The following is a 16,447-nucleotide window of genomic DNA, read 5'->3' as shown; positions in this document are numbered from 1 at the left end:
TTAGAGTCACCAGCTGGTCAGAAGGAGACTAATACCCCTGGCCAGAGAGCCACCCTCTGACCCCAGACATGATTACCTCCTGGTTTTTAGCAGCAGGTGACACCCTACAAATGGAGCCTTGTGAGCAACGCTGGTATATAAAACAGACCACATTCTGGGCCATGACTAGGACACAGGGTTCCAGGGGCACCCCTCCCCACCTCAGTTTCTTCATCCATAAAACGAGGGAGTAAAATAAGATGACATTCATTCCGGACCTCTCCACCAAAGCACCATGCAGGGCTCCAGCCCCTCTTGCATGAGCCCGCTAGCACTGTGAAGTGTCTGGTTTCTGCTCCTCACAATCTGCAAGGCACTGCTGGTGTCTCCATTCCACAGGGAAGGACACGGAGGCTCCAACAAGTGAACTGACTTGCTCTGAGCCACCCAGCCAGGATGCAGCTGAGCCACGCAATCAGTCTCCAAACTGCTCTCTGTGGACACACACACACACACACACACACACACACACACACACACAGCCCACCGTGCCTTCACCCGTTCCCAGGGTTCATGCACGCCACAGGTCCGCTGAGCAGTCACTACAGGCCGGGTGTGCGCTACCCGGGGCAGCCAGTGGTGAATGCATCAGGACATTGCCCCTGACCCCAGGAGGTGCGGGCTCTGGTGGCAAAGCCCCACACCCAAGCTGACCAACACTCGGCCGGTGCTAAAAACAGAAAAAAGTTGAGGGTGCTTTGAGGGAACAGCAATCCTGCAGTCAGGAGCAGCTTCCTGGAGGAAGTAACCTCTCAGCAGAGACCCCAAAGCTGAGAAGGGGAGCCCAGTGACGGGAGCGGGGGGAGAGAAGGCGTCTAGGCCGAGGGAGCAGCCAGAGCAAGAGTGGGGAGGTGAGAGAGCCGCCATCTGTCGGCGCCCCCAACCCCAGCCCAGCCCCTCCACCAGGCGACAGGGAGCCTCTGGGGACTGTGATTCCATTTGGGTTAAAAGAAGAGGACAAAAAAAAAAAAAAAATGCAACCGCCCGCTTCCAACTAGTGCCTGGGAAACCTAATAAACCTGCCAGGTCCTCTCAAGCCCAGAGAAAAGGAGAAGGCCCCATTTCCATCCGTAATTACATTTGACTCACAAAAGGGCCCTGAAAGAGGAGTGGGACCCTAAGAGGTGACCTCGGTGGGGAGGGGCTGGGCCCAGAGGCTGCTCTGAGCCACCAATTTCCCAGCCCACCAAAACGACAGGGGCGGCAGAAATGGAAAACAGGGCCGCTGACGGCAATGACCATCACCCCGCTCTGGGCCACACATGCGGCGCACACACTCCTGCCCCGCAACCGATGCGGAGCTGCCGCTCTCCCTCCGGAAAGGTCACCTCTGGTCCCCCACCCCCCAACTCACAGCAGCCGTTTCTCTAGTCAAGCGCACACCTGCTAATCTTTCTCTAATGGACCATCCATCACTCCCGCCAGCTTTTTTCTGGGAGAGAGAGAGAGCGCGAGCGGGAGACAAGCAAACACAGACTATTTTGTATTGTGAGAGGGAGGTGGGAGGGTGTGTGGAGAGGGACGGGGGCAGCCATGGGGGAGATGGACAGACAGAGAGACAAATAAGGCCACGGGGAGGGAGAGGCAAAGGTGGGGTGTGCAGAGAGGAGACCGGGGAAGAAAAACACACATGCAAACATGATGAAGGACCAAGATCGGGACCTTGCAGGAGTGGGTGAAGGAGCCAGGACCGTGAGAGACAGCAGGCAGACAGACTGCCAGGCAGTGGCTTTAGAGAGGCGTCTGGAGGCGGCAGGGACCACCCCACCCCCCTCCCCAGCAGAAGAGGGGGCGACAAAGGGCAGAAAACCACGTTGGGCTGGAGGCAGGAGGGTGGAGGGCAGGTAAGGAGGGGCTGCAACCTGGAGGCCCAAAGCGGAGGGAGAGGGACAGGGGCCCGCTCCTCCGGGCCCGACGCCAGGCGTGGAGGCACGAGGCTGCCCAGCCTCTGGCCATTTCTGCAGGGGTAAATAAGGGTCCTGCCGGGCAGGAGCCCCTCCGCTGTACCTGATACCACACCCCCCTGTGGTAATGACGGCAGCTGGTGTTAAGGGTCTCCCCCGCACCAGTGAGCGCCAAGCACTTTCCACGAATTATCTCATCTAGACCTCAAACGTATCAAACACAGTATCCCCATTTTATAGACGGGACGCTGAGGCTCAGAGGGAAGTGACTGCTCTGGGCCAGGGCCAGGGCCAGGAAGTGGTAGAACGGGACCTCAATCTGAATCAGAGGAATTCTCCCTCCGGCCTGCCCCCCTCCCATGGCCCTGACAGCTTCAACTGCCCCACTTCCCTGACTTGAGCTCCAGTTCAGCATACAGACATGTCATTGCCCTGCTCACAAGCCTCCTGTGACTCCCCACTGCCTGGAGGACAAAGCCTGCCTTAAGATACTTTGTGGATAGACAGCACCCCCAGCCTCCTGAGCTGTCTCCTGCCCTTGGTTGCACATCCTTCTCGAGGGCTCGGGTCCTTTGGGGGAAAGCCTGTGCTCCGGGTCCCTGAACCTGTCCCTCCTCTGTCTCACTGATGAACTCCTAGTCAAACTTCAGGGTCCATCTCCAGTGCCACTGCCTCTGGGAAGCCTTCTGTGACTGCAGCCCATGTTGGCTCTCTCCCCTAAGCCCCCAAAGAGCTGGAATGTTGGGCACTAAGCCAGCCCAACCTCCTCTTCCCAGAGTCATGCCAGACTGGCTGCAGACAGGAAAATAAATGATGTTTTGAGCCATCCCCTGACCTGGAGGCCTTAAATGCAGTCCCCTGGGAGCAGGGGTCAGTGGACATGCCCCCACCTACCCTAGGAGGCTGCGTGCACCCCGGCCCTGCTGCCCGGTCAGCCGAACCCTCTGTTTCTTGTTGTCCAACTCGGTGACCATCCTTCAGTTCCAGGATGGGATGGGGCTGAGAGCGGCCTTGCCCAGCTTGGAAGGAGCCATGCGCCTCGAGTACCGGAGCCATGCCTCCCCCTACCCAGGCCTCCCCACTGCCTCCCGTCTGCATTGTGGAGCCTCCACCTCCGCCTCAGCATCCTGGAGCCCTGCTCCGACAGTTGCTCACCGTGTCACCTGGGCAAGCCTCAGTTTCCCCATCTGCTCTGGCCTTGCCTGCCCCATAGGCCTGCCGTGAGGGTCACAAGGAATGTGACAACACATGACAGTGGGTGATGAGGGAGGGATCTGCCCCCCCCAAGCTGACCCCTCCCCACCTGCTTGTCATGTAGCCTCAATCACAGACAGTTTGGGGCCTCCCCTCTCTTCCCTTGGGCTACTCAGGAGAGCAGACTTCAGCCCCGTCTAACCACCTCATGGGTCACAAGCAGGCCTGCATGACCCCCCCTTTACCTGTCACCTCCTCCCAGGCCAGTCCCTGCAAGGAACAGCATCTTTGCCCATGAGGAACCTGGGGACGTTGGGATCCCTTGTGATTGGGGAAGCCACAGCCACCTAAAGGCCAGGGGCACCCACAATCTTAGCTCTCGTCTGAGCGCCCGTGACCACAGAGGCAGGGGTGGCAGATGAAGCAGGAGAGCAACCCACAGGCTTCGCCCCAATCTCACTCCCTAGCACCCCCATGGCCGTGCCAGGCTCCCTGCCAGGCCCCCCTGCCCCCCCCCGGCAATGCCCCCCCCGCGGTCATCACCCCCGCAGGAAAGGGGCTGTGGGCGTCCACCCGCCTTCTCCTCCCGCTCCTCCCCGCTCTCCCCGCATCCCAGCGGCCCTGGGCCACCTCTCTCTGCAGGCACCACCTCAGACAGGGCTGCTCAAAATAAACACGGGGGCGGACCGTTTCCCCGCCAAGCGGCGTCTGGGAGCCAAGGGGAGTGGAGCAAACACGCCAGCCGGCCCCCAGCAGGCCCTGCGCAGAGCTCAGCAGAACAATGCCTGCCACTCAGGGCTGCTTTAAAAAGAACAATTTTTTTTTAAATGCTCCCTCCCCCTCACCTTTTTCTTTAATTAATTAATTTTTCGAGGCTCCAGACGGCAGAAGGTAACCTCACCCCAAGGGTGGTGATGTGAGGCTCAAACAGAAGATTCAGAAATGGTTGCAAATCAGTGAGCACCTACTATGTGCTGGGCTTCCTAATTAACCCTCCCGCCACTCTGACAAGGGTCCTTGCGCCCATTTTCCAGATGGAGCCACCGGCTGGGGGAGGCCAAGGGACTTGCCCAAGGCCCCCTGCTGGCCGGTCGCGTTCAACCAGGGAAGGAGCCTTGGGGGGGCGGGGGGCGGGGGGCGGTGGCAGGAGGCGTGTGGAGTAGAGGCTGGGCAGGGAGCCCCTGAGGCCGGGCCGCTGGACAGGGGGTGAGGCTGTGACCCAGAGAATCCCGACAAACAGACCTCTGACAAACTGCCCTGATCTGCAACGTATGCCGATTTCCATGGTGTAAATACTCCCACCACGGCCAATTTCAAGCTACCAACTGTTTAAAAACAGGCTTTCGACATTCCTGAGTGTTAAAAAATTGGCTCTCACAAGCAGGTTCCCACAAGCCCTGGTGGGAACGGTGCCCAGGCTCCACTGCGGCAGCACCGTGACAAGCCCCCTCGGTGCTACTGGCTCAGAAATGAGAGCCAGCGCCCCAACATCACCTGGTCCCCCATGGGGCCTCCTTTTGGAACCACTGGCCTAGCCAGGCTTCTGCCCCCCGGCAGGCCTAGGCCAGGAAAGGCCAGAAGTCTGAGCCCTAGGCGAGGGGACTCTGGGCTGCCTGTCTCCCCAGCTTTACCCTGCAGCCAGCCTACCCCCCCCAGTCCTCCCCAGAGACCTTTTTAATTAAGCCAGAATGGCTGGCAAACCAGCAGCTCCTAACAGTGTTGCCACAGCCCCAGGAGCCGCATTTAAGAAAATTGAACAGAGCCAGCGCTTGGCGATCTAATGAAGAGGGAAATGGGAGTGTGGCCCACCGCGGGGTGTGGCGGGTGGGTGGAGGGGCCGCCGCAGAAAGAGGGTGGCACGAAGCAAAGGGGGCCCTCGTTCTAAGCCCTGAGGGGTGTCAGTCTTGCCACAGAAAGATGTGGGTGCAGATCCGACCCCTCACTGGCTGTGGGACCTTGGGTCAGTGACATCCCCTCCCTAGGCCTCAGGGTCACTAGCTAACAAATGGGGTGCCCTCACAGGGCTGGAGCAAAGGTCAAGGGAGGGAACCCACCCGGGGGCTGGGGGAGCCAGAAAATGGTGTTTTTTCAAATAGAGCCAGGACTTGTCGTGCAGGCTGTCACCCCAGGGTATGATCTATATCCTGGGGACATGGGTGCTAGCCCCTCCCCCCAAGCCTTCCATCCTGTGTCCCTACAAGTGGCCTCTTATCTCTTAACGCACCCTTCCTGTGCTCCTGCCACCTCTTCCACGTGTTTTCCCCCCTTGGGACCCTGTCTCCCAACTCTCCTCACCCCCAAAGCTCCAGCAGTATCCCCAATGGCCCAAGGGGCCTGGGACACACCATTCAACTCAGCCAACACCCACTCTGTGCTCTACACACCCAGCGCCAAGGACAGAAGAGACCACGGGGCTGGGGGAGGAGCGACACGGCACAGTCTTTGCAGGGCAACCTCGGGGCTACTCTCAGTGCCTTGGGGCAGTGTGGAGGGCGGACTAAGTGGGGGGGCATCGGAGACAGGAGGACGCCCTGCCGGCTAAAGGCACTGCCCACAGAGGAGCCTTGGCTATGCGAGGAGAGGTCTATATTTTGTGCCAAGGGCAATGGGGCACTATGGCAGTTTGGGGCAGCGGAGAACCCAACCTTGGGAAAGATCACTCCAACTGACTGGGGGAGAATGGACAGGTGGGCTCACCAGGAAAGGCGGCAACTGGAAGTCAGGTTTGGCCGGGACCGACAGGGGAAGGTCTGTGGGTGCCTGGTGTCCAGGCTGAGCTGCTCAGGAGAAAGGAGCTGGATCTGAAGGCCGTGGGCCCAGTACTAGAGTGGCCCCCCTCGCTCACTCGCTCACCCAGCGCGCAGACCCCCAGAGCTTCTCCCTCCTCTGGGCTGGGCCCAGGGTTGGGCTACTAAGGCCACAGGGACGAATCGGACCCAGTCCCAGTCAGGTGGGAGACAGCCACACAGGGGGCCGGCCTGGGCCTAGGCACCCAGCCCTCCCTCCACGCCCGTGCCCAGCCCTGCACCCGGCGCCTGCCCCCACTTGCCTGCTCGTGGTGCTCGATGCCCATGCTGACAGTGTTGACCAGGATGGCCATCATGATGCCCCGGTTGAAGTACTTGCTGTCCACAATGCCTCGGAGCTTGGCTCGAGTCTCCCGCCACACAGCCCTGCACAGCCGGGTGGTCCCGTCTGCCTGCTCCTCCTCATCCTCCTTCCCGAGCCCTGACGAGGCCCCACCGTCGCTGCTCCGGGCTCCGTCCCCATCGGCCTCCTCCGAGCCACCACCTGAGCCACCAGAGCCCGAGCCCTCCTGGCCCGAGTCGGTGCTGCCCGGGCCCGAGGGCCGCCGGCTCGCCCCATGTTGGCAGCGGGGGCAGCTGGCCGGGTCGGAGGCCAGCATGGCAGAGATGGGCTGCACCAGCGCGTGGGGCGTCGGGTCCAGGGGACTGTGTTGAGGGCACAGCTCTGCAAAGCAAACACAAGGCAGGGGTGTTGCCTCAGGTCCCGCAGGCTGGAGGGTCTCAGAGGCAGCAGTGCCTGTCCACACCAGGCCCCAACCTAACCCTGGGACACAGCCCCGTGTGAGGGCTTCAGGCTCCTGGGCTCCAGGCTCCGCCTGGGGCCTGTGGTTCCTGGGGGATCGGCTTCACCTCTCCAGGCTTTGTCTGCCCCCGTGTAAAGCCAGGACTAGGAGCACCTCCTTGCAGCGCTGTGGGGAGGGTTCTACGGTGGCTGCATGTCGTGTGCCGGGAACAGCGCCTGGGGCACACGTGCCTGTCATCCGGCCTTGCTCCATCACTGCCTGACCTGAGGCCCAGCCCTCCCACTGTCCTGCTTGCTGACATCGGAGCTGGGGAAATGGCTGAGGAACAGCTTCTAGAAGAACCAGGCTGGTATAGAGGATGGACGCCCCTCAGGGGGAGCCAAGGTGGCCTCTCCATCTTCCATTCTCCTACCCTTATGTGCGGCTTGTGTCCCAGGGAGGGAAGGAGGCCAGAGCCCTGGGCAGGGGCAGACCCTTGCTCTAGAAGCCCCCTGAGAACTTCCCTCCTCACAAGCTGAGAGTGGGGGCTGGCTCCTGGGGGAGAAGGCACAGCAGGGAGTGGGGGTCAGAAGCTTTCATCCCCTTTGATGCCCCAGGGAGAGTTTCAGAAGCCCGGGCCAGTCTCCGACCAGAGTTCTGTGATCTGTGAACCATTTCAAACAGGTGTCATGGAAGTTCTTTCTGGGTGGTTTGCTTTCTTCTTTATATTTGTCTATATTTTCCTAGAATAAAAGTGTTTCGCTTGTGTGACCCAAAAATAAATAAATAAATAACATTAAAGGGAAAGAAAAACATGTAATGCCTACCCTTCCTTTCCAGACTTTGCCTCCAAATATCTCCCAATGCCCCGGATGAGGCCCCTCGGACTCATTTGTCCCCAGGACTCATTTGTCCCCTGGAGCCAGGGTGAGGCAGCCAGAAGCCCAGGGAGGGGTCATTCCCATCTCAGCAAAGCCCAGCTCAGTCCCACTTGTACATGGGGCTGGGCCCCCTGAAACTTGTTTCCCGGGGAAGGGGGAAGGCATGGAGGCCCCAGGGCAGGGGGCACGTTCTCCCTCCAGACCGCCTCCTGAACTTCCCTCCACACGGGTTCCCTGGAGAGAGTGGGGCGCAACAGCAGGAAGCCCCTCCCTGCATCACCCAGGAAAGCTGCAAGCCAGCCTTGCCCAGACCCTGGCTCCCCTGTCCACGTGCTGGGCCAGCCCACGGGCCACCTGGAGCCTCCTCCAAGACCATGCCTGGACGGCTGGCGCCCGAGGATGGGTGGGCGGCAGCTCTGAGCACCAGTTCTCCGGTTTGCCTCCCAAGAATCTCAGATTGCCAGGACGTAAGAACTGCGGGAGCAGGGCCTGGGGGTGGCTGACTCCCACTGCGCATGAGCCTCAGCCTCAACTTTACAGAGCAGGAGCCTGAGGCCCACAGAGGGGCCCAGGCTGTCCAAGGTCGCACACTGTGCACCTGCACTGGGGTTCAGACTTCCATAGCACCAGCAGGGGGGGCCATCTCCCGGGGCACATTTGCCCTCTGCAGGAGCGGGAGCATTCATTTTTCCCCTGGAGGCGGGCTCAGCAAACCCAACTCTGACATTCCTGATGCTGTTTTTATCCCTGACACACCATGTGACCTTAAGTGACTCCCTTCATCTATCTGGACCTTAGTTTTCCCATCCGAAAATGCGATCATGTTACTTGCTTGGCCCCCTTCTCAGGCTGTTTTCTAGAACAGATGAGAAAATGAATGGAGAGCCCTTTCTGAGCCTAACAGCCCAGAGAGGGAAGATCACAAAATGGCACAGGTGTCCCTAATGCACCACACCTTTGCAGGGTGGGGGCCACAGCCCTTTATGCCAGGTGGCCGGTCGTCACTGCTCTGGCGTGCTAGCAAGCATGGGCGGGGGGGGGGGGGCAGCAGGAACACGGGTGGGAGGTGAGGCAGGCTGAGTGGAGGGGAGTTTCAGGGCTTTACCAGACAGGATGGTGAAGGGGGTGGAGCCTCAGTACATGAGACCACACACTGGGATCCAAAGGGAATTCCTCCAGGGGGCAGGGTGCTGAGACCCCCAGCCCAGGCCAGGCCCCGGCAGGTGGTCAGGAAGGCAGCAAGAGAACAAGGGGCACAGACTGGAGCTCCCCAGGGAAGACCTGGGTTCTCCACCTGCCGGACAGCTCTGCTGACACTGAGGCGATGGTCGGGGGGCGGGGGGCACATCTGCCCGCGGTGCCGGTCGAGTCCCCTGCTGGAGGCACACGAGGCCTGAGTGGGGCGCCCTCGAGGCCGCGGGGGGCGGGCCACTTACTGTAGTGCCTGGGCTCCTTGGCGTGGGGCCCGGGCTTGGCGGGGGTGGGCGCCCCTGGGGCCGGGGCCTGGCGCCGGCTCTGCAGGGCCTGGTAGAGGCCCAGGGCCCGGCGCCTGGCCTTGCGCAGGATGTGGCAGACGTACTGGAAGATCTCCTCGTAACAGTCGCCGGGCTCTGCGTAGCTAGCCACCGTGCTGGAGGACAGGTAGCGCTGCCGCTGCTCCAGCATCAGCCGGTGCTCCCGCTGCTTGGTCTCCGAGAACTGGGTCGCTATGACAACGAGGCACAGGTTGATCATGAAGAAGGAGCCCACCTGTGACCAACGGGAGGAGAGGACAGGGACAGGAACAGAGGGGACAGATTGGTGTGGGGCAGGGAGGCAGAGGTGGGGGAGAGGGCAACGAAGAGAAGGAGAAAGAGAAACGGTTGTTGGGGCCGGGGGACAGAGATGGAGCCGGAGTGACAGCGGCGGGGCCAGAAGCGGAGGGATCCAGAGGCAGAAAGGAGGACGGGAGGGGGAGCAGGGACAGACCCAAGACACCAGACAGGGACGGGACAGAGCCAGGAGGCAGACAGCCAGAGACGGCCAGGAGAAACACCGAGAGGGAGTGACACAGGCTCAGAGAGTACAGGAGCGGAGGACACGGGAGACGCAGAGCGACGGGGCATGAGGAGGCAGGGAGAGAGAGAGGAGCGGAGGGTGGAGGGCCCAGAGAGACGGAGAGGCACGGGCACAGATAGGGACAGGAAAAGATTGCTGAGGCCTTGCTCCGACAGGAGGCCAGGGCCCCAGGATGGTGGTGGCCCGGGCAGCTCCCCAGGCCCCACTGGGACCTGCTTCCAAACCCACCCCCCACCCAGGCCCTCAGGCCCAGGGCCACGGCCGCCCCCCAACCTGGGACACCAGCACAGAGGCTGGGGAGGGAGGCCCAGCCCCGCTCAGGCCATCTAGGCCCTGAGCCCCACCCCAGCCCTGCCCTCTCTCTGGCTTGACTTTGGCCTCAGTGGGGCACCCAGACAAAAGAGAAGGTTCCTTCAGAAAGCGTTTACGTGTGGGGCTTTATCCATGCTTGAATGGAGGAGGTGGGGAGAGGCTACCTGGTTAGTACTAGGAATCCTGCCACCTCATGACTCAGGGCCCAGTTCCAGTGGCCACCACGGGGAGCAGAGCCCTTCCTGCCCTGGTTTTCCGCCCCTGGCCTTTGCTGAGCCTTTGAACAGGATCCGCAGGCCCTGCCAGCAAGGGGAGTGGCTTCTCATGCTCCTCCAGGCCACCCTCCTGCAGGCCCCGGCCCTAGCCACTGATTCACCCTTCCCTCCTGTCCCCCAGGCCACAAATAGGGAGCTGGGCTTCCGGGGTTATGGAGCGGGAGGAGGGTTTCCTGGCTGGAAGACTCTGGAAAAATTCCCCAGTAAGAAGATGCCCCTCATTGGCTCTCTTGGTCATGCCTTCCAGAAGCATCTCCTGGGGCCCTGCTCCGCACCAGGCCTGTATGAGGGGTCACCAGGAAGGAGAGGGCACAGCCCCTTCCCTCTGGGAGCTCACACCTGTCAGGCTTCTACCCAGCCTGCCTCCACAGCTGCTGCCCTGTGGCCCTGGCGGCCCCCCCATCCCTCTGGACCTCCGTTTCCCCATCCGTAAAGCTGAAGGCTCAGGGAACACAAGCTTGAGACATTTCCAATCGGGGGCAACACTGGGGACCTGAGTCTGAGGGCTGAGGACCTCTCACCTCGCTGGGGCTCAGGGTCCTCGCCTGAGGAACAGAGCAGGCAGGTGGCCCTGTGGGGCCAGGGCTGTGCAAAATGACAGCATGGTCACTCAGGCTCTGCTCTCTGGGCCCTTCCCACTGCCTGGAAAATCTCTGCATCCTCAGCCCCCTACCAAGGCCCCTTCTCTTATGACAGGGACACCTGGGATGCAATAACAGCAGCAGGAATAGGAGCAGGGCACAGTTATTGAGCGCTTCCTGTGTGCCAGGCCACAGGCTCTGTCCCATCGAATCCTCCTGAGAGCCCATAAGCCTAGGTGCCATCACCGTCCCCTACTTTACTGCGGGTCGGGGGAGCTAAGAGGCTTGCCTTGGGTCACGCTAGGAGTCACCAAGCCCACATTCCCACGCCTAACTCTGTCCGGAGGGGCAGACCACATTCTCCAGCCCCTCTCTGAAATTCGAGACTCCTCTAGCAACCCCAGTGGTTGGAGGTGCCCCCCCTCTCAGGATTCTGTCCACTTCAAGGTCTCTGCGTGAGGCCCCCTGCCCAGAAGGCTCTCCCCCTGGCTGCCCACCCAGAGCCCTTAAGGATCAATTCTGGTATCACCTCCTCGGGGAAGCTTCCCACTCCCCCAGCTCTCCTCCAAGCTAGATTAGAAAAATCCTTTGGGCTCCCTCAGCCTCTCAGGCTTCCTTCTGTTACAGCTCCTAACATGCTGTCTGGTCACTGTCAGCTGTAGCCCATCTGCCCACCCCCCCACCCCCACCCCCAGACTGAGCTCCTCAAGAGCAGAGCCGGGCCCACCTCTGTTCCCAGTGCTGGGCTCAGGGCCCCGAGCAGTGCAGGCTTCCCCGGCTGTGCTGCAGAAATGGACAGACTAGTGGGTGAACGACAATGCTGAACGTAGCCCGGACCCCTCTCCTTTTATCTGGCTGTCTCCTTAGGAATCCAAGGCCCCAGCCTCCCCAGGAAGGCATCAGAGCCAAGTCAACAGTGGGTATGTGTCAGGTCACTTGCCAGCTTGTTCTGAACCCCCAGGTCAAGGTCCCACCAGCTCAGAATGGGGTGCTGCCCCAGAGAGCCAAGCATGCCCTCTCCCACCACCAGGACGCCAGAGAACCCAGCCTCAGAGCAGGCGGGAGTCAGGCAGCACTGACTCTCCTGGGAGTGAATCACCTTGACATTTGGGGGATTGTGCTGTGGCTGAGGCTGCAGTCAAGCATGACAAGGTGGATGTGCTGGCTTCGGGGAGACTGTGGGGGAAGGCAGGAGGGGTTGCCGGCTGGGGAAGGGCCCTGCTCTGTGAGGCAGAGCCCCGCCTCCACCCCCAAGCGACCCCCACAAGGCAGAGCTGCCTGAGAGGTGGGAATCCCTCCAAGAATTTCAGGGAGCCCCGTGGGGAAGCAGCCCCGGCTTCCGTTTCAGGCCATCTCCTCTTCCCAGCCTGGGAAAAGAGGAGTAAGCTGGAGCCCTAGAGAAGCTTCTGTCCAGGGGCTGCACCTGGCTAAGGTCAGGAGAAGAATGCATTCCCAGCCACCACAAGGCAACGAAACATGAGGAGAAGTGACTAGATGGACTTAAATGCCCAGAAATGAGAAATGAAAGCGATAGAAAGTGATGGATGCTTCCCGCCGCTGCCTTGATGAGTGCCTTCAATCACCCGCTGCTCGGAGGCATTTAAAAATTGCCCCTCCTGGGGAGCCCGGCTGGCTCAGTCAGTGGAGCACGAGATCTTGATCTCCGGGTTGTGAGTTTGAGCCCCACACTGGGGGTAGAGATGACTTAACAATAAAATCTAAAAAAAAATTGCCCCTCCTGTTCCCTCCCACTCAGCTCTCCTGGCTCTGCGGGGTTCCCTGGGGACCCTCCCCGCCAACGCCATCCCTGGCCCAGGGGTCCTTGAGCTTGCCCAGAAAGCCCCAGCTTCCCTGACACTTACTATGATAAGCAGGATAAAATAGATGAAGTTGTAGAAGGAATGAGCATCCATCACATAGTACATGATCTCCACCCAGCCTTCCAGAGTAATCACCTGCCGCCAGAACAGAGCAGAGGAGTGAGCCTGAGACAGGAAAGGCAGGACCCTCGGGCAAGGCAGGCAGCAAATGCAGCGCCCCAGGCAGAGGCCCTACTGTGTGCCAGACTGCTTTATACACATTCTCTCCTGGACTCCTCACAAGGCTCAATGGGCCAGCCATCCTCATCCCGTACACACGTGAGGAGACGGAAGCTCAGAGAGGTTAGAGTATTTGCCCACGGTCAGCCAGGAAGGTGGGGGGAGCCAGACTTAAGCCTGGTCCCTCTTGCTCCAGAAGCCCCCCGTCTCCAGTCTCCCCCTGCACCAAGGCAGAAAAGCTGGAAGCCGCGGGCCCTGGGCTCCAGCCCCAGCTCACCAGCTGGGCCATTCTCTGAACCTCAGCTGCTTCTTCTTCTTCTTCCAGCACATGGGGCTACCAGCCTACCCAGTAGGCAGGGCTGGGGTGCAGCTCGGCTGAGCCCAGGAGTGTGATGAGGCCCATGTGACTGTTGCCCTGTTCTCCTTCCCAGAGAGCAAGGCAGAGCAGCCTCGGGCACAACAAATGCTGGGCCCTCCCCAGCACTGTCCTCTTGTTTGCTTCTGGAGCAGAAGCCCCTGCGCAGCCCACTCACCATCTCAGGGCCGAGGGTCTCCAAACGCGGCTGCTGGGCTGTGATCACATCACATCACACCTTGCAGCCCTGACTTCTGTGATCTCACTGCTCCCCAGAGCAAAGCCCCAGAGCAAAGCGCAGCCACCCTGCTAAGGCCCTCCCGTCTCCTTGGGCCTTCTCTGCCACCACCCTCTGCTCCAGCCCTGTTCTTCCTTCTGAGGGCAGCGGGAAGGTGACCTTGACCAAGCACTCACTCCACAGGCTGACTGCTCTGCTCACTCATCTGGTTTCTTCTTCTCAGCCACTCAGGGTAAGAGAGCCGTTATTACCCTGACATTAGAGGTGAAAAACTGAGGCAGAGACATCAAGCAGTACACCCAAGGTCCCACAGCCCTAATTCCCTCAACATACCCCATCCCTGTCCTCTGCAATGCCCTGGGACCACGCAAGGCAATAAAGCCCTTTGCACACAGTAGCAGTAACACTGCTTTGTGATGGGGCACCTGGGTGGCTCAGTAGGCTAAACGTCTGCCTTTGGCTCAGCTCATGATCCCAGGGTCCTGAGATCGAGTCCCCTATTCCTTGCTCAGCAGGGAGCCTGCTTCTCCCTCTGCCTGCCAATCCCCCTGCTTGTGCTCTGTCCCTCTCTCTCTCTCTCTCTCTCTCTCTCTCTGATAAATAAATAAATAAAATCTTTAAAATAAGAAACAAAAAACACTGCTGTGTAAGTGTGTGTGTGTATATACACACATACATATGTAATACATGCACTGAGGAAAATGTATTTCTTACCGACTAATCAAAAGAACGGTCCAAGAGACCCTGCCCAAACAGACAAACAGCTCCTCGGAGCTCTCTGCACAACCCCGGGGCTTCCCTGCACCCACGCCTTTGCTCAAGCAGTCACCTCTACCAGAAACATCTTTGCCCCCACATCCTGAGCGTGGGCCTGGCCTGGTCCGCCCCTCGAGCAAGGCATGAGTCTGGCCTCTCCCCTCTACAAACAGACCTCCCCGCTGGGATCCATCTGCCCCCAGGCCACCTGAGATTCCACAAAGAGCACAGGCTTTGGGGTCACCCGGACCTGGATTAAAATCCTGATTCTCAAGGGCGCCTGGGTGGCTCAGTTGGTTAGGCGACTGCCTTCAGCTCAGGTCATGATCCTGGAGTCCTGGGATCGAGTCCCGCATCAGACTCCCGGCTCGGTGGGGAGTCTGCTTCTCCCTCTGACCCTTCCCCCCTCGTGCTCTCTCGGTCTCATTCTTTCTCTCTCAAATAAATAAATAAAATCTTTAAAAAAAAATCCTGATTCTCCATTAAATAGCACGTGATCCTCAAATAGCTTGCTTCCTTTCTTTCGAACCTCAGTTGCTCTGCCTATAATCGGGGCATGAGGATGCCCACTGTGCCGGCAAGCAGGGCAGATGTCAGCGAAACGCCTAGCACAAAGCCCCACCTGCCAGAGGAAGCTGTTTGCTCCACCCCTCACCCCCCGCCCCGCCCGGCTTCCCAGGCTCCAGGCACAGGGGCCGGTGCCGGGCCTGAGCGGCCTCACCTGGAAGATGACGATCCACGCGTAGCCGATGTTGTCAAAATTGATGGCACCCTTGTGGGGGTTGGCACTGCCTGTGCGGCACACATTGTAGTAGCGGTTCCAGTTGACACAGAGCCCGCTGGCGTTGAGGTCCTGGCGCCCTGCCCCGAAGTCATACACATCATCCTTGGACAGGCAGCACTCACGGCCCTGCTCCTTGAGTGGGGGGATCTCGTGGCAGCCCATGATGCCATTGTCCCCCGAAAGGGAGCAGATGAAAGGCATCTCGTCGTCCTCCTCTGGCTGGTAGTAGGGGGGCAGGGCCACATCCCCTTGTCTGTCCACAGGGGATGGTGGGGAAAAGAAGAGAAGGGGAGGGGTCACCACCAGGAGGAGCAGAAAGGGCAGAGGTGATGTGGTGTGGCAGAACTGTCCCAACAGGTCCTGTCTTTGCCTTCAGGCCTTTGCCCACCTTGTTCCCCCACCTGGAACACCCTTCCCCAGGGTCGAAAAATCTCCCACTGACCCACTGTGGTCAGCTCCAGGGTCCCCCCCACCCCGGGGAGCCTTCCCTAAGGGCTAGTCCTCGGTCCCCTGTGGCCAGACTGTGCCCTGCACACACCCCCATATTGCTCCTGGGGCATATGAACCCAACTTCTCTGGGAGGCTGCAGCTCTGTTAGGGCAGGGATGAGGTCTCAGCCTCCCCAGTCCCCACACACTCTTTGGTCAGCCCAGAGTCCATGCTTAATCCACAACTGCTGATTTTTACTGATCCAACAGATGAGGAGCTGATCCCCTGCCTGCCCCACCCCTTCCCATCTATGTGACCTTGGACTGTTAACTTCCTCTCTCCAGAACTCAATTTCCTCATCTGTAAGACAGAGATGACAATCACTGCCCTACCCATCCTGTGGGGCTAAACAATGATTCGTTCCAATCCAATCAAAATCCCAACATGTTTTTGTCTGTGGAACCTGGCCTGATGGTTCTAGGATTTATCTGGATGGGAGAAGAGTCAAGACAATTTTTTAAAAAAGGAGAAAGAGGAGTGGAGTCCAACCCAAGAGAGCAAAATACAACTACAATGACTACTAGAGTGTGATATTGCAACAGGAACAGAGAGATTTGTAGAACACCACAGAGCACAGGGACAAACCCATACATAAAGCAGGACTTAGTCTATTAGAGAAACACCTTTTCAGATCCATGGGGAATGGAAGAACTAAATAATAAACGGTGTTGAGATAACTTATATCTGTTTGGAAAATAATAAAGCTAGATCCCTACCTCACACCATATACAAAAATGAACTTCTTGAAGACTTGGTATCAAAAGAAAAAACAGAACGTCAGTTATCTCATTAATTATTTATACAGATTGCTCATTTAAATAATAATCTTTTGGGGCGCCTGGGTGGTGCAGTCAGTTAAGCGTCTGATTCTTGATTTTGGCTCAGGTCATGATCTCAGGGTCCTGCGATCAAGCCCCATGTCAGACTCTGCTGGGCGCAGAGTCTGCTTGAGATTCTCTCTCCTTCTCCCTTTGCCTCTCCTGCTCTCTCTGTCTAAAATAAGTCAATCTTAA

The 16,447-nt window shown here is 59.2% G+C and overlaps 1 protein-coding gene across 1 annotated transcript in view; it reads right to left on the bottom strand.

Moving 5' to 3' along the window:
• The window catches only part of CACNA1I (calcium voltage-gated channel subunit alpha1 I), a 102,978-nt gene that overhangs the window by 27,515 nt on the left and 59,016 nt on the right, over positions 1-16,447 (bottom strand). Inside the window, exons 6-9 of the mRNA XM_028115684.2 lie at positions 14,883-15,198; positions 12,636-12,728; positions 8,984-9,296; positions 6,187-6,608 (exon numbers count right to left, since the gene is read on the bottom strand). Of these exons, the coding sequence (XP_027971485.2) occupies positions 6,187-6,608; positions 8,984-9,296; positions 12,636-12,728; positions 14,883-15,198 (1,144 nt within the window). The remainder of the gene's footprint in view (positions 1-6,186; positions 6,609-8,983; positions 9,297-12,635; positions 12,729-14,882; positions 15,199-16,447) is intronic.

This window comes from Eumetopias jubatus, unplaced genomic scaffold (assembly GCF_037043125.1).
Source record: "Eumetopias jubatus isolate StellerSeaLion01/CBP00866 unplaced genomic scaffold, mEumJub1_p1.0 scaffold_8, whole genome shotgun sequence".
Lineage (NCBI taxonomy): Eukaryota > Metazoa > Chordata > Mammalia > Carnivora > Otariidae > Eumetopias > Eumetopias jubatus.
This window is presented reverse-complemented; position numbering and strand designations above follow the sequence as displayed.